We start from the raw sequence: 22903 nt of genomic DNA, 5'->3' as shown, positions 1-22903 counted from the left end.
TGTCATTCTTTACTCTGTTACTGTAAATTACTTTTTCAAAGTCACACTTGATCAATAATATCTCCAGAAAAAGAATCTAGATTTAAGAAAATAGGATGATACTTATCTTTCCCCCTGGAATGTTGTCTTCTTGTTTAGTGTAAGATATTAGTCTGCTCCTTGTTAAGTTCACGGACTGTTGTGATTAAGATATTTGCAGCAATGGGATTTTTCTGGAATTGCTGTAGCAAGAAATATGTTAGAAACTATTTTTCAGATGAAACAAAAAACACTTTAAAAGACAGCTAGCTGCAAAATTCTGAGAGTCTCCTCCTTCCAGATGCTTGAGCACCAGGCATGATAAGCTCCTTTGTTTCCCGGAAGAGCAAACAGGAGTTACGTAGAACCCTTCAGGGAATGCTGTATTTGTTTTGAAGTTGGGTCCTATGGTAATTAATTTTTTTAAATCTGGCATGATGTGTATATGTTTTTCTCTGAACTTTTAGATATAGATGAATGTGAGGAGTCTGGGCTATGTGGTCACAACGCAAGATGTGTAAATACTGAAGGAAGCTACAAGTGCTATTGCAATGATGGTTATAAATTAGAAAATGGAGCGCATTCTTTTCATCCAGATGGGAACAAAGTTTCATGCCAAGGTGAGAGTCTTTGGATACTGTGTGCACAAGCAGGTAAAATTGAATTTGTCTTGATCTGGTAGTACCTGCTATGGCCTGTGCTTTTAAGCAGCAGGACAGAAGCCCTCTCCACGGACTTGACCTGTCGTATGATTTTTTTTTTCTTCTTCTTGGGTTCAACTTTTTCCAGTAGTACCGAGGTGTTAGAGTCAACATGGGCTGTGATTGCTGCAGACTCTTGGCAGTCATTCAGATGTGCAGCATCAGAGAGGCTTAATAGTGCAATAAAGGTGACATAGTTAGTTTCTGAACAGGGAGGCAATATGGCATAATCCACTTGCCTGTGTAATCACACTGCTTGAAGGGAAGGGAAGAGAGGATAAATAGCTTGTGAGAAAGGTCAAGTGAGTAAAACAAGCCTAGGGGAGAGGAATAATAAAATAATAATTTACCCATCTGTTACATACTTTGCCACCTGCATGAATAAACTGCACTGTTTATCTTGCTGTGAGGGGAAAAAAAAAAGAAAACAATCTTTCAGTGTGAAACTGTTCCTCCTTTCCCCTCTAGTTTTCACAGATGCAAAGGGCTAGCAGTGTTACTGTAGCTATCAGAGTACCTGAAGAACCCAGTTGGAAGGAACTGCCTTGGTTATACGCAGCTTTCATTTCCCAGTCATAGCAAGAACCATCAGTAAAACTCACTGCCTGTAGTTTGCCCAGTTTTCCCTGCTGGAATGCTCTGCTTTGTTTTACCAGAACTGCAGTGCCCTGCATCTCACCAACCAACCCCTCCACCTGCGGTGTGTTGGTGCTGACGGTGCAAAGTGGAGGAGCTCTGTGTGTGCCCCCACTCTGCTTCAGTGGGCTGCAGGGGCCGAGGGGCAGATCATTTGATTTCAGCCTGTCTGTAGAACCTCACTTTCCCTGTGCCTGAGGAAAAATAGCTGTCTGTTAGGGCCTGAAGTCTGCCTCTCAGGTTGAAGAATAATACCACCACTGCTGTAACGAGACTGTCACAACTTGGTGTTGTGTGTGGCTCCAGCTGTATGTCAGTAAAGATGTAGCTCAGCACTTGGATCGTGGCGTTCCTCAGACCATGGCCACAGCATCACCTTGGCTTTAATCTTCTCCTTTGGTGAGCCCTCAGATTGATCAGGCTAAGCGGGTTTTGTGATGCAGCTGTCCTGTCAGCTCTTAAAGTGGTTGTCTGTTGCGATTTTTGTGCTGTGAAGGCTCTTAACCCAATCTTTTGCAGAAATTAGATGTGGCTCCCCTCCTGAAATGGAGCATGGCTACATTGTAGGAAACTACAGCTCGGTACCAGGCAGTACGGTTCATTATGAATGTGAAGAAGGGTTTTACAGCGATGAGGGAAAGTTCTCGTATTGCACTGCAAATGAAGCTTGGGAGCCTGCCACTTTACACTGTAAAGGTGAGAAGAGTTTTTGTAATTTTAAATCTTTCCTAAATTCTCTACTAAAGGGGTATATAGATGTATGGATGGCAAAGTGTGTTTGTGAAAGGCAGTAGACATAGCTTAAATAAAGGGGGGGTGGGGAAGGAAGGTTATTGAACCTATTTTCATATTTAGTAGATTCTGAATTTGAGAGTACTTCAAAATCAATATACCATTTGCAGCATCAACAATGAATTACTGTTTCTGTCAGGATTCTTTACAAAGGTCTTTTACAAAAGCAAGCTTATTTTCTAGTAATTGTATAATAAAATCATGCCACCTCCTTTTGTTACTGTAATGACATTTTTGATACTGACCCTTGCATTTTTACAGATGCCACAGCGTGTTCTTGTGTCTGTCAGCTGAGGCCTAGCAAACATCTAGACTGCTGTAGCAATTTGTGGGAAAGGCCACTGAGCTGGAAGGTATCAGTGACCTTTCAGGCAAAGACGCCATTTCTCTGACAGCTTGTGAAGCTTTTTCCAAAGGTTGACTGTAGCTGCAGAAGAAGCATCTGTACCACCCCTCAACTCTAGATATCTGAAGCGTGCAGTTCCTCCCGAGTGTCTTTGAAACTTCTACTTGCTTTGGTGTTCTGATTGCTCATTCTGGTGAAATGCTACTGCTTACCTACCTTACTGCTAACTGCGGGACTCTGTGTTCCTCTTGTGAGTAGACAGAAAGCCTGCACATTAGCTAACTAAGACTAGAAGTGCTAGTTAAGAGAAGTGTAACAGTTCTACAGGGGAGAGGAAGATTGTCATCCTGAAAATGATCAGTTAGAGAAGAGAGTGGTGTACGATTCTTTCCTGCTTTCTTTATTTTTAGAGAGTGGACAGAATGTAGTATTTACGGACGTGTGCATGAATAAGGAAAAGGATGCTAAAGGAGGATGTCTGGAAAAAGTGAAATATTAAACAGCACTAGAAAATTCATGAGAAAGAAAAGGTTAAAGAATTTAAATATTAAATTATTAGTAGCAGTTACTGCTAAGTAACAAAATACATTGACATTGAAAATAAAGGAATTGAAATAATATTTTTCCCCCAAATAAGGACAATGAACTAAAAAACAAAAAGGAAGTGCCCAAAATCTCAAAAGGTCCCTAAATAAAGCCTGTGGAATGCAGCTCTCATGAATTACTGATAACATTTATTTTTTTATAAATATTCTTCATTGATATTTTGGTCATGTTACTTTTTGAATTCCTGCAGTCTAACAGCAGGTCAGCTTGGAGTTTCTGAGCACACTTCCAGTTGTTAAATGAAATAAAACACCTCAAAACCCAGGAAACAACCCATGAGTTTGAAATGACAAACTATTTCCCCTTTGTATTGCAATTTCTTTTCCTGGATTTCAAGTAAAACTTCTCTTTTTGTAAAACTAGCATGCCTGATTTATTTATTTATTTATTTTTTCTTTGATCAGTCTTTATCACAGCTAACTGAAGAACTTCTCCTGGCCAGGTGTAATGTTGTCTTGTTCAGCAAAATCAATAAGTTTGTCTTCTGTCTTCCTTTCTACGCTAATTTAGGAGTTTATTTTATGTGATGATAAAAACTGATCGTTGATGGTAGGCCAAACTTGGTGAGATGTCTGACCTCACAATAAGACACTGAAAGTGGAACGTACCTCTTTTTTGATTTAAATATATGTAAATTGTGTCTTCTAAGAGTACAGCTTCCCTTAAATATTAATAACAAAAATTTGAGGTGAAAAGTCAGTTTTCTAGGAAGTTGTGTTGTATGTGGAGAGGCATAGTTAAACTGTTGAATAACAGTGTTTTGTCATGCTAATATGAAAGCCTTTTAGAAAGTTGATTGCTTAAGAAAAACGGGAATCGTAGCAAATTTACTGCTGTTTTTGTGCTACTTGACTTCTTTGTTTTGTGCATTTGTGAATGCCAACTTACCGTGTTTGTGAATAGATCCGCTGTTACAGTGTGCTTTGAATTTGTGAATGCCAACTTACCGTGTTTGTGAATAGATCCGCTGTTACAGTGTGCTTTGAACATCATGTAGACTCTTGCTTTAAGAAGAAGCATCTGTCTCACATGTTGCTACCTCTTTATGGCTTTGCATTTCTCTGGTCTTTGTGCACTTTTTAAAATTTCAGTTCCTAAAGAGTTTCTGATTGTCTGCCTCCCTCTGACTCACTGCAAATGGTATAGAATCAGAAGACCGCCCTTAATCTGGTTCGCAACATCAGGAGATTCGTAAGGACAATAACAACCCAGGACATTCTCTTTGTATTAGCAGCCAGGTTGAGGAAGGAGTCGCAGCTTGCATGCCATGCTGAGAGGAAGGGCTGACAGAACTCACTTAGTTTGGAAGCAGCTCCAGAGTAGATGCAGTTCTGTCAGCTGCGGTGGGAGTGTCACAGAGGACTTGAGGAAGAATTGGACGACTGCAGGAGAAGAGAATTCGTTGATAACAGCGGAAGAACCTGATAAATGGGACTGCTGCCATCATTACTTCTGCACAGAACAGTTATTTTTCCTCTTTTGTCCTCTCCATAGGTGTGGATTGTGGGGTTCCACCTTCTATCCTAAACGCACGTCCAACATCTGCAAGCAAGACCACGTATGGAAGTAAAGTTACTTACAGTTGTGTTCATGGCTATTTTATCGCAAGTGGCAATCAGACTGCAGTCTGCAATGCCAAAGGACAGTGGGATGGTGCTGATTTGGTATGCAAAGGTAAATCAAATCTGCCTTTGGATTAATTAGGATAGATACTATTTCAGCCATCACTATAAATAGCAGTCACAGTCATCAGTTTGAGACACCTTCTCTAGGAATTTGGTTTATATGGTCTTCTGGCATATGAAGTACAGTCACAAAACAACAGCCATATTTTAGGCAGTTTTTAATCTGTGTTGTTAATGAAGTTGCAGTAATTCTTAAAAATTAACATTCTAAGGACAAGAGCTACATTTTCGGTATTTTTTGCATGTTAGACATCGAGATTTCCACGAGATGAAAATTCAGCCAAAACTGCTGCTATTTCCTAGCTTAGTATCTGTTCTGTGGTTAAAGCCACTACTCAGAAATTGAATCATTATTAGTAGTTAGCCTTTCCTTAAAATTCCAATACATCTTCCAGTTGCTAAGATTGCTGAACCATGCTGTTGTTACTTGACATAACTCATAAATCCCTTCTGTTTTTGTGATTTGGAAGAATGTAGCCTAACAAGTTCCTTGTTAAGAAAGAAACAGGAAGTAACATTAAAAGAAAAAGTGCTTTACCCAGCAAAATTTCTACTGTATGGTTACTATTGAGCTAATATTAATAACTATGTGACCTGAGGTTAAGTACAGTCTTTAGTCAGTTTTTACACTGACACAACTTCAGCATTCCATTTGCAGGACAATTAATGTCTCATCAGCTCAGTCCCGTGAGGCCAAGTCTTCTGTTCATTGCAATCAAATGTAGTCTTTTTTTTTTTTTAATGGTGTTTCAGCCACTCTGTACTATTAAAATCTTCTTAATATTCTTGTTTAGGGTTACGGCTTTAAATAAAAGGTTGTGTGTGTTACACATATATGTACTTCTGCATTTCTGCTTTTCAGTCTGATTACTGGATAGCTGTAGGCAGAGAGCTGTAGTTAAGGAGCAGTAATTTTTGTATCTCATCACATACTGTTCTTCTATATGTTAAACATTCTATACATGTAAATTAGTTATTCTAAAGCTTTTTCTGATGTTTTGTAATTGATACACACATTCATACACATTGTCATATGGAAAGGTACATAGTCATTATGATAGACGTATTCCACATTGCAATATATACAATTAACTTTTACTCTACAGTCTTCATTTTTTACTTTATTTTCCTTTTTTCTCAAGTAGAATTTTAGAATCACTCAAGATCATTTATTGAAGAGGTTTAAAAGTTTTGTTTTCGGTGTTTAAGCTTTAGTGAAGATAAGATTTTAATTCTTATATTGTTTACTTTTCATAAATGAAGCAATGCAAAACTAGGGTTTAAGGTTCCTTATTAATTGGAGAGCGAATTTTAACCCCAAATAATATTCTTTCATTGATTTGATATTTTTTTTTTATTCTTGTAGTTCCCTGAAGACAGTCGAGTAAATGAACTAATTTTGAAGCAGATTACCATATCTTTTCAGTTACCTCTCCAGAGGTCTGAACAATCCATCAGATCTTCCCCCAGAAGTACTGTTTCTGCTTGTCTGTAGCAGCCTCTTCTTTTTTCAAAGCTTGAGTTAAATCCACTGGCAAGGGGACATAAGCCTCTTGATGCTGTTCTTCCATGTCGCTCCTTGGACCACTTACCATTTTTCAGCTCTATTGTTACTAATGATTGGAAAAATAAAGAAATAAATAACGTGGTGGAGTGTTGTTGTGGGAAGATAGCTCCATTTCTAAAAATTTGCTTAGAGATCCTTGTTCTCCATTTCAAAACAGGATGCTGTTTTATTTTACTATTAATCTTGAAGGATAAATGCTCCACCTTTTTATAAATTCTCCAGTCATGAAATTCCAGGTTCTGAAACACTGACCTGACTTCCAGAAGTCATTAGGAAGTAAGAAAATGTGAAGTGGTGTTTGCTGGGACTATTCACATCTCCTTCAATTCTTTGACAGGCCGTCCTTGTTTCCATTTTCAGGTTTTGTTATAATGTCTTTTCTGTTCCAGAAATAGACTGTGGCAGACCTTTGCTGATTCCACACACAGAAATCATCTGGGATAACTCTACCACTCTGTGGAGCAGAGTGTACTATCAGTGTAAAGAAGGATATTATTTCGATGGAGACAGGAATTTTTCAGAATGTACAATGGATCAAGAGTGGGAGAATATTACTTACGTATGCAAAGGTAAATATTACTGTAGGAAGTTTTTGTAGGGGTGCGCTATTTAAATAGTTTCTAATTCCTGTTCTGAAGGTAGGGTAGATGGAAAGCAAGAAATGCCTTTTTAATCTGCAATGTAGAGAATATGATAGTACTTTCAGACAGAAAAGGCAAGGAAGAGAATGGTAACCATACAGTGATTTCTAGGGGATGTCATGGCTAGATCATGCTGTATCTGCCTTGCTTTTTATTTCAAACAGAAAGGGACTAATGCTAAAAGGGACTAAATGCTAATGCTAATTAGGTACTAATGCTAAGGGACTAAAAGTGGAGTTTGATTCCAGCACTGAGAACGTTGTGCTCTAAAAGACAGGGAAACATCATCGGTCGAGAAGGCGGCATTTAATAATACTCTCTTCTGGGCCTGATACTCTCGTTGTGGTCAATCTTATAGTAAGGGCAATGGACTTGAAAATTCCTTTCTTTTCTTCTCTCCTGATACTCAGAGTAAAATCTGTTTGGAGTTTGTTTGGGGACCTTTCCAGCCTAGATCTCAGGCTTCTCTGAATTTCAGTCCAGGAGGATTGTCTTATAAAAGAACAAATCCTGAGAAGGGAGATCTGTGAGGAAGGTGCTGTCATACTGTGGGCTTGAAAACAGGATGTAATGACATTTTAATAATAGCTAGGAATTAGCAGATGTCTTGGACTGTGATAGCTGTGCTCCTCAATATTGTTCTGCGTGAAAGAGGTATCTTGATGACTGTCCATCTCTTGATTTTAAGTAGCATTGCTGTCTTCTGCAGATGGTAATGCTCCTGTAGGTTTGTAGCATCCGTATGTTTTCCAGAGGGACTGGAAGTGTCCCTTTGACCGCTTTGTCTGCTACCACTTCACAGACCAAACCTTTACACAGAGCGTGGCCTCTCTCGCCTCGCTTGATGTCTTGGATACTCACTGCAAATGTAAACCACATGACATTACTTAAAATGTGCACACAAACAGGTCTCTCACTTTTTATAGTGCCCTAATAAAAATGGAATTGCTGGTGTTAGAAGTCATGATTCATACTTCATTTGCGTTGCTCTCCTTTCTGAATGCATCGAGCACTGTAAAGCTTTGAAGGGTCAGAACCTGCAGGCTGCCCTCACAGGTTTACTGTGGATTTCAGCAGGGTCTTTGTGAGAGGCAGAAGGGTGAATTCCAGCTCTAGCTGTTGGATCAGACAGCAAAAGAAGGTCATAGCTATGGACAAGTAGAATGGAAACACCTTAAAGAAATGGCTTAACTAGTCCAGACGTATTTGAAAAAATCATAAATAAGAAATTAGTACAAAAGTCTCTAACTTCTTAAACTACTACCTTTTTAACACTTATTAGCAGTAACAAGTGTCTTTCAAATGAAATAAAATTGCTGTTTTCCTCTGTAGAGCAGGAATGCATGGTTTCACTTTTTTTTTTTGTATTTTTTGTAGCAGAAAATTCCTTGGTAAATCTGGGAAATTTTTTTTAGAGTGAAAATAAGATACTCTTGTGAGAATAATGATTCTGTCTGTGTAACAGAAGGGCTTTGGCTATAATGCACGAGAGCATGCAGCAATGGAATAAAAGATAGTCTAAAACAAGAAGCTTCATTTTCACCTTGTGAATTTCAGAGAGGAAATTGTCAAAGCTGAGCTTTTTTGGTAGTAATATTTGTACTACCTGCAGAGGTTGTTCTGGGTATGTGCAGGAAATGTTACGCAAGGTAACAATTTATTTACAGTTGCATATTTTATAAAAGGGAAATGTATAAAATGAAGCCTTCCCACTCTGTTTTTTATTGTTGTGTATATTCATCATAGCTGTGAGAAGGCCTGAAAAAATTTGTGCCTTGGTTATGTATCTGAGATGCTTGCTTCTAAATCTTCACTTGCAAATGCAATGTATGTTATTAACAAATCTGTAAGGGTATCTGTTTGTGATGGGCAGGGAGAGGAAACAGAGGGTTATTTGAAATGCAAGTGTAGAATGAGTTGTTTCTGTCTTTTAGTGAGCTTTTATGCAAATGTTTGACCACATACGTTGGGTTAGTTGCTCCTCATTATTCTGATCCCAGAAAACTCCTTCTCTCTGTCTGTTTTCTGTGGAGGTAGTTAGTATTCAGTGCCGTGTTTATCATCTATTGATGTGGGTAGTGACAATATAGTGCCTAAGAAAGGAATACAGTTTACCCAATTTCATTATTTTTATCCAAAGAAAAGAAAATACAAGTTTGCTTTAAAGAATAGCTTCTCAGTATTTAAATATGTTTCCAGTAACCCTATTCACTGTATTTTTAGACATGCATTTACTAAAACTTCTTGGATACGTTAAGTGAAATACAGTCCTTGCAATAGAAGCAACTGCAGTACATGTGTGGGAAAAGTACATGGGTATGTAAAACGAGTGAATTGACCTGTGTGGGAAGGTGATGCACATTATTGGTGAAGCATTCAAAACTCTGGCAGTAAGAAACAGCTTCTGGTAGTCATGAGGGAAATGTGACCTCTGTGTCACTGTGATGCTAAGTCTGACAGCACAGGTTTCTCACTGATAAGTTGGGAGTTGCCTTCCAAAGTAGTGTTAAGCAGTAAAGGCTGTCAGCAGTTTGTAGGATTCTTATGCACAGAGGATGAGATGATTCAGTCCCAACGTGTTGTGATCCTGGAACTCAAATAGGAGTTTCCCCTGTTCTCTATGCCCGTACCCACTGCATCTGATCCTGATAATGGAACTTCTTCAGTGTCATAACTGTACGTGCATGCTCTTTTTTTACAGTGCTTCTTACTCAATGCGATATCAACTGCCTCTCTTTCACTGAAGGTTAATTTTCTGTTTCATTTCTCTGTATTGTGGCTCCCCATTTACGAACAGAGTTTAGCTGCCTGTCTTCACCTCTGGTGACTGTGTTGAGATAATAATGTGGAACTTGAATATTACAATAATAATAAATATCTTAAAAGCATCTAGGGAGTAAGTGTTGTTTTTGAGCCACGTCCTAGTAAATGTGTGTTGTATGCCAGCGCTGAAGATCCTGAGGGATGGTGGATAGTTGCTACATACATGCTGATTTCTTATAAATGCTTCTTCTGAGTTCTGAAGGTTTAGAAGGAGGAGCAGTTTGATGAATCAGTCCAGAGAAGGCACAAGAGATTGTCCATACCGTGCACTTTAAAACGTTGCAAAAGAGGAAATGAATATTTTTATGTTGTAAAAAAAGTCTTGAAAAAATCAAAATCTGAATCTGGAATAAACAGGGTAGGACCATCTTTTCAGGTGTAATTTAACTGCAGACCCAAAACAAAGATAATTTTCATGCAACTGAGAGGGCCTACATCCTGTCTTTTTTAATCAGAGTTGATTTTTATTTGCTTTCAACTTCCCTTTTTGTCCTGTGCTTTGTCCTTAATCTCAATGGCTATTTTCCCATCTAGCTGGATGTCAGGTTTTACATTTTCAATTGTACAATATAGGGATGATACAGAAAAATAGCTGGGATGTTTCTGTGGTGGCAGTGTCAGTAATTTCCATGCATCAGTGAATGGGTTAATGATCGCTCTCCTACTAATTTCTATTCCCAGCCACGTGTAAATAATTCATGTCAACAGTTGCAAGCTTAATAGAAAAGGTGTCACTCACATCTGTGGGCATTGATTCAAAACCCAGTAGGAATAAGGACCCCATCAAACAATTGGGATAATTGTAGCCATCAGTGAAAAGGATCTGATTGGCCTGATTTGCTATAAAGGGCTAATTTGATATGTTAAATCCGGATATATGGTAATCTGATAATTTTTTTAATTGCCTGGAAAAAGCACATGTGGAATCTGTGTCTCAATAGGTGCTGCCCCTTAGAACAAAGCGATGGAACCCAGTGATGTTAAAAAAAAAAAAAAAGTGTAGCTTTTTGCTCAGTAGGGCTATTTAGTCTTTTTGTTAATTTGGTTTCAAACAAACTATTACTCAGTTTGTGATGGCAAATAGTAGTCCCCAGAACCTCTTTCACTTGGGGAGTAAATCATGTGCATTTCTAGTTCCAGTCCAGGTAATCCCATCTAATCTGTCATTGTTGACTGATACAGTTTTCCTTTATGTATGCTTACAGTTGTATCTCTACATTTTTTGTCAATCTGGTTCAATTGCTGTAGTCCTTATTGTCTCTTGGTAACATTTTTAGGTGAAGGAAGTAGTAAATCATTAGCTATCTGTCTGCTTCTTCCTAAATGACTGTCCATGCCTGCAGCTTTGCTGTTTTTTTTTGTGAGTTTCCTCTGTGTAAATTTAGGGGCAGAAGGTGGAAACCTGCTGAAGTTTTCAATGCTAAATAAACTGGAAGCACGTGTGTTACCAAAAATGACAAAACATCTTTAAAAAATATGCTATCCTAAAACGTACAAACACTGAAGATACCTCTTTGTAAAATAAGTTGTAAAAATGCCTGCAAACGGTACTGTGCAAGATGAGTTTGCCCGTATGCCATGGAAAAGGTGCCTTGAAACAGTCTGAGTAGAAGTTCCCTTTGAAATACACTTGCAGACATTTCATTTCTGTGCCTGAACATATGTGTACTGCATGTTGGTAGCAGATGGCATTTGCAGCATTATTCACAGCTTTTACAGGATTGAAAACACAAAACATACAAAAAAAGACAACATTTTTTTTCTTTCCTCTAAATTGTGTGTATGTGCAAGGACAGGTGGGAAAAGCTCTGTACGTGAATTCGCCTGTGTGGATGTTCTTTTAGCTACTTGCTAAAGATGAGATGACAGATGAGAGCTGGTTCTGTCTGCTTTCTGTTAAATAGTATTTTTTTCATGCAAGTTCAGGAATACTTTAGTGGCAAAACATATCTCAAACTCAGGTCAATGGCAGTCAAGTGCTCTTTCAGCTGAGGACGAATGAATGGTGTATGTGAAAGAAGTTGTGCTTTTAATGACTGTTTGTTTGGACATACAGTCGTCTGAGTGTTGTTTTTTATTCTGATTCAGCAAATAATAGTACTGAGTACTGGCACCTGAACTTGCAAAAGCTGAGTATTAAGGTTGATCTATACAGCACAGAGCAAAGGCAGGACAGCACAACAGTGCAGGTGTTTATGCACTGTCTGTAATTAATATGAACATTTTTCCATGCACTCAAGCACAGAATGAGGCCCTTCTTCCTAGCAGGACTTTTAAGAATGGAGCAAAGAAGACATTAATCTTCTTTTCTTCTTAGAGTTAGTTTCTGTTGTCTTCCTAGCCTGATTTCTCCCCCTCAAGTGCTCACTGTGCTGACAAATCACTTTGTTGCTTGCTTCTTATGTTTTCCCATTTGTGTTCTGTTTACCAGCACCTGCCTTGCCTGGAAGCTGACAGCCAGGTGTTATTTGCGTCTCAGCCCTCTCCCAAATTTGTCTTTCAGTGTCTCACCCAGGATCTTTTCCCACCCTGCTGCTCTGATCCCCAGCCATTTGCATGCTGCTTTTAGGACTCTTTCCCTCGGGATGGGATGGAGGTTGTGAAGGTAACCTGAAGGTCAGTTGAGCAACAGTGGCATCCAGCGGCCTTCTTGGTTAATCGCAAGTTGAAATTTCTTAGTGCCGAAGCACGGCAAAATTGAGACTCTTCATTCTCCCATCTCATTGTTGGGTCTGAGTGAAAGAGGTGGGTTAAAGTGGGATATGCTGAAGACGAGGATGCCATTGTCTGCTAAGACATCTCACGGAGTCTAGGCATGTATAGTGCTTTTCACACGGGGGGAGTTCCAAACTCTGGGAGGCTCTGGCACTCTTAGATGTCATACGAGAACAAGACAGCCTGAAAACCTGTTTCTCTCTAGGTGAGGGAATAATTTTTATAAATACCTTTGTGCTGTTACTAAATACTGTGTTTATTTTACCAGGATTAAAATTTAATCAAGCCATAGTTGTATATCTGATAATCCAACCTCAGAGCTTGTAATCAGAGTAACGGAGGAAGATCAGTCTCTTCAGGAGGCCCAGGACTTTTTTGTGCTGGGCTTTCTGTACATGTTACAGCGTTTCATAATCTCTCACTCCTACCCATTCAGAGCGTGAACTTTTGGGGAAAAGTCTGCCATCTATGCTGGGGGTGTATGGTAAACATATGGTGGCTTTCTCCTTTGGAAAGTGCAGAAAGCATGGCAGAACTGATAGATGTCATTACAGAACAAAATGCTAATGACTCTGCTTACTCCCTTCCAAGAAGGCCATTGTATAAGGTTTGTTTATGCCTGAATACCTGGCATAGTCACTTTTTCGTTGTTTTGCTGTTTATTTATTTTCTTTACAGAATTTTTTATAAACTCGTGAATCAAGTGCTTGATTTTCTTGCTGAGTGATCTCAGAGATTAATTTTTCTTTAGTTGTTTGGCATTTTAATTCAAATTTAATGTATATGTAAATATTTTCCCCTCTGGCTGCTCTCTAATGAGTCATTGTTGCCATCCAGTCTTTTAATGAAAATGTGTCTGATTTAAAGAATACAATAACTGAAAGTATTCTTTTGTTCTGTGTTGGTACAGCTGTCTTAATACTGTGGAGTTTCTAGTCATTGCTGTGAAACAAATAATAGGAGTAAGCATTTAAATGCAATGAATCACACAGCCAACTGCAAGGAAGATTGTTTGAGAGGGCATGCAGATCCTTTTTCTTCTGTTCTGCAGAAGAGGGACGTTTATGAAAACACAATTATGAAATGGTAATGAAGTGTACTTATAGAGGACGGGGTCCCTGAGCTGTGCCTGCCTTTACTCCACGGCATTACATCAACTTCTGTGTGAATGTTTCTAAAGTATCAACCAAGGCTGTTATATAAATTCCCTTCATGTTTTCAGTGGCTAGTAAGGGCTTTTTAGCTTAATATCTGTATGAGCTTGGATTTGTATGACCTTGGGCATGTGGTGAATGTGATAAGAAAATACAGCAGCAGGACAAAGTAATGGCATATCTGAAGGACAGCAAAGGCAAGGAGAGGAGCAAATACCTTTGCTGTCAATCTAAGTTGTGACCAGAAGGAGCTCCGTTCTTAGCTCTGAGAGGATATTTGATTATCTTGTCATGTGAAGGCAACTGCTCCGTGTCTGATGACAGCAGTGAGAGAGCTGCCTAAAAAAAGAATGGATGAGTAGATCTTTCTGGCTGTGTTTTTTCTCTAAGACACAAACCAAATCTCAAATAGTTTGTAAGTTAACACAGGTATGTTGAGGATTCTGTTGCTGGTTATTACAACTATAGTCACCGCATGCTTAGTTCTGTGGGTTTTATTCCTTTAATCTAATATCTGGTGTGAAAAATTTTAATGTGGCTGTGTCATTTAATTTTATTTATTATAAGACAAGAAAAAATGTAGACAGCTTTTTAAAACAGAAGCCCAAACAACGAACTAAAATGTTTGTTCAGCTAAAAAAAAACTCTTTTCCAGTCTGGCACAGGTTTCCTAAAATGCTTTAATGCAGGTTGTTGTATTCAGAGGAGTGATTTGTTTTGGTTTGTTCTTAGATGACTTATTGGTAGTCTCTTTTTCTTATGGACAGGTCTTTCAAAGCAGTTTGAGTTTTTGTCTGCAGTTTAACATGACTTCTAATCCGTGAAATTGAATGGTCTACAAAGTCTTCAAGTTTGGATGTGAGTGGCTTATTCTTAAAAAGGCAGACTGTTGCATCTCACGGGATTAAGATGCTGGCACTGAAATTCAAGGAGAGTATAGAACAAGTGGCAGCAGTAGTGGAACTGGGGCGTTGCTCATCGTTTTTAGGGTTGCAATACAGTCATGAGCACACTGTAATGAAAGACTTTGGCCAGGCATACAGGAATACATATACATGGTACAAGTCTAGTTTACTATGACTAGGAGGAACATACAAAGCTGAGCAAAATCTCTTTCTTCTGGATTGGTTGCCCAGAATGAAAGAACAAGGTCTTCAGTACAGTACGTAATGAAGATCCTTGTGTAAGAAGCAGTGATGTTGTATACACGTACTTTGATATGCAGAAACATATCAGAGGTCTGCTGCAGTGAATGAGCTTATTCCTTTGCTTTCAGGATACTGTAATTCAGTTTTAACATCCTCTTCAAGATCTATAAAGCTGCTAGGATTAAAATTTTTCTACATTAAAATGCAAACCCAGCAAAGTCTTTTGGTTTTCTTTTTCATGTTACCTCATGTAATGTTGGCTCTGTGTCTAAGCACCTTGCAGTCATTAGCTCAGAATATACTTCTTCACTTAGCATTGTATTTTAATTTTAGGAGCCACAATAGTTAAGGGAAGACTTGCTACAGAACTCCCGCCTACTTGGTTTTATTTATCCTTTGTGAAAGAAACAGGGAAAAGGAATAAATAAACTGTTGATCCAAATATATTAAAATTTGCATGAGAAATAATAACTGTTTTTGTTCTGTGTTTGTGTTTTGGTCACAGAGGAGGAATTGTTCAGTAATTTTTCCATATTCAATGAAACCTGCATGAAATGGCAAAGAAAAACTGGAAGACAAGGAGTGCAGGGAACTTACACAGTAAGTGGGGTGCCGTATTTGAGACTGGGAGTAGTTTTGTCCTGGTTAATTTTGGTGAGTCATTACTGGAAGTCAGTTCTATGGGTTTGGTTTGTATTGTAAGTTCTTGGCTCGCTCTTCCAGTGCACCTCCCAGAACCCTGAAGGTGACTGGGTTAGGAAAGAAATGTGTACTTGTCCCAGTCTTACTTGAAAGACTCAAAAGCTGTTGGGAACTGATTCCAACAACTAAAGTATCTAAATATTTCCTTGAAACTGTAAGAAGCATTTCAGGACAAGTTTGTGTTTTAGTGAAATTCCGTTGTAGAGCTGGAGGTCACATTGACATAGAAAGCATTGCACAACGTGGTCTCTGTCCCTATCTGTGAGGCAAACATTTCAAGTAAACAGCCTATCACTTGTAGATACTGGATGTGACTTGTTTTAGAAATGCAAGGTACATCACTGTGCCTTGCTCAAGAAATTCAACCACCTTATGTTTCAACATTTTTAGAACTGTTTTTCTTAGAAGTTGAAAGCAACCTTTATAATTACTATTTTTGTCATCTGTAAAAGTAAGAATAAAAGTTAAGATATACATTCTTAGAAAAAATTGTTCAATTATTGAAACCCAAAACAATGCTAGAAGATTTCCCATGTTTTGGGAATAACAACAGCCCAGAGGCAGATTATTTTTTCTGAGCATGTCCAAATATAGAATCATAGGCTGGTTTGGGTTGGAAGGGACCTTAAAGCCCATCTAATTCCAACCCCCTGCCATGGGCAGGGACACCTCCCACCAGCCCAGGCTGCCCAAAGCCCCATCCAGCCTGGCCTTGAGCATCTCCAGGGATGGGGCATTCACAGCTTCTCCGGACAGCCAGTGCCTGGGCCTCACCACCCTCTGAGTGAAGAGTTTACTGCTTACATCTAATCTAAATCTACTGTCTTGTGGTTTAAAGCCATGACTCCTTGTCCTATCACTATATTCCCTGACAAAGAGTCCTTCCCTATCTTTTCTGTAGGTCCCCTTTAGGCACTGGAAGGTCTCCAGAACCTTTTCTTCCCCAGGCTGAAGAACCCCAACTCCCTCAGCCTGTCTTCACAGGAGAGGTGCTCCAGCCCCTTGATCATCCTCATGGCCTTCCTCTGGACTCATTCTAATAGGTCCAGGTCCTTCTTGTGCTGAGGGCCAAATACGGAAAAAATAAAAATGGGATTACTTAGGATCTCCAGGGTAGGGAGATTAATACGGAAAATGCATTTTGAAGTCAGGTGATGATTTTGGAAAACAACCCATCTTTCTCCTACTGTGTGATGAACGAGTGTGGTTCTAGTTTGAGTGCTTTTATTGAGCACCAGTGAGATGGAAAAAACAAGTTCCAAATTATCTTAACGGTTCAAAACCAATGCTTTTCATTGTACCCAGTGGTAACTGGCAGACTGTGGATCTCTGTTGTAATGTGGTCTGTGTACCTGCTTCTGCCTGAAATCAGTTCGTAGCAAGACACTTCAGAATAGTCAAAACCGAGGATGATGCATACGTAGATACATGCCATGAAACTCAGAACACAGTCTGGACTGGACTGCCCTGAGCTCATCTAGATAAGCTTTGTCTGTCCCTTCACCTCATACAAATACCAGGTGTTTATTTCACAGTACTGAGAAGACCAGTGCAAAGCTTGGCTTTTATTGTTGCTTGGCACTCAGTCTTAATGCTGCTCTGTAAAGCAAGGGTGAAAAACTGGAAAAAAGAAGAGGAAGTAGTGAGCAAATGTAGTTTCCAGTTGTATGCTGTACACAAGAATATTCCCTTACAGCTTGCTTTTCGTGTTGGAGATGTCTTTAGGGTCCATGCTTTAGATCCATTCTATTTGTTGTAGAAGTAAACAAAACATACTCATTGTTTTAACAACCAGAAGAAATTAAAGATCTAATCTACAAAGTCATCTTGTTGCACCGGAACAGTTGGTCACAATCCTGTTTTTTCAGTTGAACTGATATTCTAAAACAGGTGTTACCCAAATTCTCAAGGCTTAATTGAACCAGTGTTCTGAATTTTGGGGAGCTACATACAATATTGTTTTTGTTAATCCTTTAATAGTTTCATATACTTGGCCAAAGATGGGATGAGAAGACGTTCTCAGAGGATGTGATACTTAACGTCACTACGAGTGAAGATAATCCAAAGGTGTGTTTAGATCTCAACTCTGGCAGTAACTACGTGGTGAATATTACTACCATCTCTTCCACAAACATCAGTGTCTCAGTTACAGTAGCAGTTCAAACAAAGGGTAGGTTTTGTTTTGTGTTCGCTGTGCTTGTAGAACTTACTGTGGTGCAGAGTTGTTTGGAGCCCTGCAGACAAGATAACAGGCTGTTTCCTAGACTGTATCTTTCTTTATGCTCACTGCACAAATGTAGCTGCTACCACCATCCTCTTTTTCTCAAGAGAGATGCTTTTCTTTCTCCTCACTGTAGTCATTTAATCTATGATCAAACAAAGCTGTGACCGTAAGTGCCCTTCAAAAAGGCTTGGCAGTCTTGCTTCTTCAGGATTTGTCTTTCGATTAAAGCAGGATACGGTGCCATTGCTGGCTATGTGCCAGAACTTCAGTCCGTAGCACAGTGCTCACTGTTTTCCGTTCCTTGCCTTGATAACCAATTCTGTGGGAGAGTTTGCTGTTCCTGAGCTGTGTGATACTGATCTAAGTGACGTGAGCATTATAGATAATGCTCCTATGTTTAGCACTGATGAGCAGTGTTCTGGCAGTTTTTCAGCAACAGTAGAGAAGGCATGTTCTAACTGCAGGGTTCTGTAATATTTTGGTCATGGAAATTTGAGGCTTGCCTTCTGACACACTAATTCTAATGAGACAGTCCGTGAGAAACAATCGTCTTTGGAATCCACTTTTTTTTTTAATTTTTATTTTTTTCCTCAAGAGCTTTTTCCTAAAGGGCATCATCTTTGACAAATGGTTCTGTGGTAACTTTATTTTCATCAGAGGGTCCAAACCACTGGATGTTTGTCATTACACCCTTCCTCAATCTGAGACAAATAAATCGTGTCTCGATTTTCCAAATAGCATGCTTGTTTTTTTTCCCAAAAGCCATTTTCTTGGGAAAAAATATTTGCTTTATTTACTGTATTCATCTGAAAAGAAATGAGGTTCTGCCTCCTCCTCAGGATAGAATTAAAATAAAAATCTTCCTTTATTCTCATCTACTCAAATTCAATTTGTTGTAGAGGGTGAAGTCTTTGTAATAATTGTTCCTTTTTTATTGTTTCTACAGTAAAGGAAGCTTTCAATAATGTGTTAATTTTTAATGACACCTGCTTGAAATGGTGGAGAAATATAAGGGGAGCTGATACGGAAGACAGATACTCTGTAAGTGATAATCCATATTTTGAATGAAAAATTCCTTTACCTCTATAGAAAACAATTTTATATAAATGATGTATGTGAACAATCTGTAATTTCTGAGTCACTTGTTGCCATCACTGTTCCTCACTCTAATACTCTCATAAAAAGCCAGGGAATAAGCTTTGTAGCAGCCTTCAAAAAAGAAATGTTTTACCATGTTCTTTTGTAGTCTCCTGTTTCTTACTTGTTCCTTCCTCTATTGTACTGTTACCTGTCTGTACCTTCCCTATCAGTACTTTTTGCCTCCCCTATCTGTATCTTCAGCTTCATCACATTCAGGCCCCAGACAAGTCTGTTCCAATTCCACAGAGTCAGTACGCTCTGCCTTGTGATATGGCTCCAATCTTCCCTTAGCCCAGCAAGTCCTTTCTGTGTGAACTACCTCTGCCTGGACTCTGACCACCTGCTGTTATCTCAAATCTCGACGTGCTCAGAGTGCTCAGAGATTATCTAAAGGCATGGGATCCGTTTAAAGGAAAATAATCATGGCTGAAACACAGAAAGCAGTTTAGTTTTTATTAATAGAAGAATGATCAGGAAAGGCCTTAAGTTATTAACTTCATGATCGTTTTGGATGTCAACAACAAAACAAACACACCAAAAATCCAACTGAAACAAAAACAATGGGTCTGTAAGTTTCCCTGGAACCATATCTTTGTCGGCAGAAAACTGAGGTTACTTGGCATTTTGACGTAGATCAAAATGGCTTGATTTTCACTTACTCTTCATAGTCAAACCAGAGATGTATGCATGTGAGCTTACTTTTGTAGCTCATCGCCTTGCACCATGAGGATATGCTACAATGAAAGTGCACCATTACTGGAAGTCTGCCTGTTAGGAAGCAAGCAAGACTTGGGGAAAATTATGGTTTTCAAAGAAAAGAAGATAGACTATCAGGAGGACAAGTGAAAGAACTAGCACACTGTCAGAGCTGATCAACAAGAGGGACTGCACTTGTCAAATTTTGTAAGCATTTGAATTAGAATAACTGTCAGTGCCAGTAGTTTTGGCAGTCTGTATGCAATGATGTGTTTTTCTGCGGTTTCTTCTGATTAAGAGTACGATATGAATGAATGCAAGTGATATGTTAACACATTACAACTTCCATGCCATGATTGTTTGGTTTCAGTTTCATGTGCAAGGCCAGCGCTGGTATCAGAAGGAATTCTTGCATGAAATGACCTTCAACCTTACCACACACAAGCAGGCTCCAGAAGTTTGTTTTGATTTGCAGCCAGGCACCAATTACTCTGTTAATATTTCCATGGTAGCTTTGAATTTTTCACTGATGGTTTCAATGACAACGCAAATCACAGGTAGGTCCTGCCATTTATATTTTGTATTTACTAAAGGACCTATTGGGTGCAAAAGGCTCAGGTGAAACAGCATGGTTTATCTCAGCATTGTGTGGTGGGCTGTCAAAAGGGCTGTTTCTGTGCTCATAATTCTTCATTATTATTCACTTTCATGGATTTAACATGTTGACAGTCCAGTGGTTGAAGGAGGAGAGAAATGGGGTGCAGTGTTTCTGAAGTGCTGTTTTCACACAGCAGGGAAGAGATAGTTTGGTGGGTTAGACATTAAGTATCTAGGGGAGCGGGGTTCAATTCCCAGCCCTGTTAGATGTTAAGTGAGTTACTCTTTCAGTGCCAGTTGTTTCCACCATGGAGATCAAAGCAGAATAGATATCACTAAAGTCTACAAGGGTCCAAAGTACAAAGAGTCCTGTAGGCAGATCTCTTCATCTATAATTAGTAGAGTACAAGACATAAAAGGCATTTGATCAAAAAGCACGCTGTAGGGAGATAGTCAGCTTCAGGATTTTGCAAGATATGTGTATGGTACTAAAATGTCATGATTAAAAAAAATTATCCTCAACTCGTTGTTCGGAATAGTTTTACACCGCCCCTATACTGTCAGACTTTCTGTATTAGATTATTATTATTACACTGTGAAATGCAGTGCTTGGTGCTAGTACCTTTCCTTCCTGTTTGGTTGGAATAGATAGGTAAGAAACCTTAAAGCTCTCTGGGTGTATGTAACTCTTTCAGCCATTAGGTGGAACCAATTCTCTTCTGACTGCAGATGAAGAACTGGAGATATGCAGTTTTTGAAATTCATAGTATTACAATATTTTCAAAAGTAAATCTAAAGTTTTTAAACTTGATTGAAAGGCAGAACATCATGTTTCCTAAAGGTACTGTGTAGGGTATACAATGACATGGCTTTTCTTTTAAACGAAGTTGCAGTAATGATTTGGTAATTGATTTTCATAAGTTGCCTAGCTGTGACTCAAAGGTAGCATCCATGAGTACATGTAGCTTCGTAAAAATAATAAGCTGTCTCAAGAGTTTGGTTGACTGAGGTAATTATGAGCACATACTCAGAGTAAAGGCGTTCCTCTTTTCTCTGTCATCCTGTCATATTTCCTAAACTCTACGGGATTGCATCAGATCACTTACTGAAAAGGGCTCTAGAGAACACTTTGCAGCAGGTGCTGTGTGAAGCGGTGTTTGTGACTTGGCAGCTGGCACGTTTTCCCTCTCCACTGAGTTAGTGCTTAACAAATGCACTTGTGTAGCCCCAGAAAAGATCTTCGCATAAAAGTTAGGTCATTGCCATTTCGAAGGGAGATCCTGCCACAAGCCATGTTATATCTGATAGTTACTTCTTTCAGTGAGCAATAAAAGGTAGGCATTGCTCTGCCATCTTTTCCTGAAGTGTGCCACACGAACACTTTGTATTGTGCTTTTTTTTTTTAAATGAAAGCCAAAAAGTTGAAATGGGTCTTTTTGTGGTTGAAATTGAGTGAAAATTACAAAGCCAGCAACAGCAATCATGCTGTTCACAAAACACGCAAAAAAAAGTTGACAAAATAATGAGAATCTAACTAAGATTTTTATTTTTATTCTTTTTCTATTTCAGCTGGTTCAAGATGAAAAGGAAACAGTTAAAATAATTCTTTTGGCAATATCCCTTTGACTTCCATGCCTTCTGTATGGGAGGGGAACTGCATTATCTTTACACGCAACTTAATTTATATAATAACTACTTACAATTTTAGAGTAGGTGTATAATTTGCTTCTTCATTTGTCCAGTTATTTTGTAATTATGTACGTTGTTAGACCAGATGGTTGTGTTTCTCTAGTGGGTGGAATGATCTCAGTTTTTCTGCCAGCTTAAGTTTGAAAAGTGTCGTCTGTCTCTCGTGGTTTTCTGGCTAACAGTACTGTGTAAATGCAAGATATGCCTTAAGCACAGAAGCACTAAAGAAGCTGAGACTTGCACAGATGTTTTACTGTTAATACATTGGAAGTGGCCTGGTTTATTGTCTAAAGTTTCATTTAGCATCTGCTAACAAATGCACATTCAGTTGGTTTGTTTCCCCAGCTGGGGGCAAATCCACAGTCTGTTAGGTGTTGCATCTTCTAGACTTCCACACGTCTCTCATATTTTGAGAGTTTGGGGAGTCATACCTGCAGAGTTTCAAATACTGTGGAAAAAAACCTCACAGCTGGATGAAGATTTAGTTTTCTGACAATGTGTATAAACTCTTGAGAGTGTTGCAAAATACAGTAAGTATGTAAATGCTAGCAAGTGTTTTTTTTTTCCAAAAAGGAGGACTTGTAAATGCATGAGAAACCTACTTCTACTTCATATATCTGAAACCAGGATATATTATATCCATAGTATTTCTAAAGAGGAAGAAAAACCCCCAAAATTTGGGATTCAGAAGCCTGCTTCTCATCCTGGCAAGTAGCATCCTTTAAAAATAGTTCTGTGCTGAGCACATAGTTGTTTTTGCCGATCATCTTGTGGATGGTAAATATAGTCTACCAAATGCTTCGTGGATCATTGAAATTCTGCTCCTTTCATACTTCCAGTGACAGACATCTCACACAGTCTTTTATGTCTTCTTAGCTTATTTTAGACAAGCTCTCAGCACCTGTCTACTCAAGATAGGAAATTAAGTCAATTATAAAAAGTAGTTAGGCAGCAATTACATTGTAGATGTGAAAAGATTGTAACAAGATCGTCTTTTAAACCAGAAGGGAGTTGGTTTTTTTC

The 22903-nt window shown here is 38.8% G+C and overlaps 1 protein-coding gene across 5 annotated transcripts in view; it reads left to right on the top strand.

Annotated features, from left to right (window-relative positions):
* Positions 1–22903, top strand: part of SUSD1 (sushi domain containing 1) — a 47580-nt gene that overhangs the window by 4516 nt on the left and 20161 nt on the right. For 4 of the 5 annotated variants that reach the window (XR_013943324.1, XR_013943325.1, XM_080573337.1 and 1 more), the window contains exons 4-11: positions 486–638; positions 1875–2051; positions 4594–4773; positions 6741–6920; positions 15338–15432; positions 17515–17704; positions 18705–18799; positions 19965–20151. Coding sequence is in view for 3 of the 5 variants with exons in the window: in XM_080573337.1 (XP_080429463.1) it covers positions 486–638; positions 1875–2051; positions 4594–4773; positions 6741–6920; positions 15338–15432; positions 17515–17704; positions 18705–18799; positions 19965–20151 (1257 nt within the window). In the remaining 2 variants the exon portion in view is untranslated. The remainder of the gene's footprint in view (positions 1–485; positions 639–1874; positions 2052–4593; positions 4774–6740; positions 6921–15337; positions 15433–17514; positions 17705–18704; positions 18800–19964; positions 20152–22903) is intronic. The other variant, XM_080573339.1, reaches the window with a different exon arrangement.

The sequence above is a fragment of the Anser brachyrhynchus genome (assembly GCF_964034855.1).
Source record: "Anser brachyrhynchus genome assembly, chromosome: Z".
Lineage (NCBI taxonomy): Eukaryota > Metazoa > Chordata > Aves > Anseriformes > Anatidae > Anser > Anser brachyrhynchus.
This window is presented reverse-complemented; position numbering and strand designations above follow the sequence as displayed.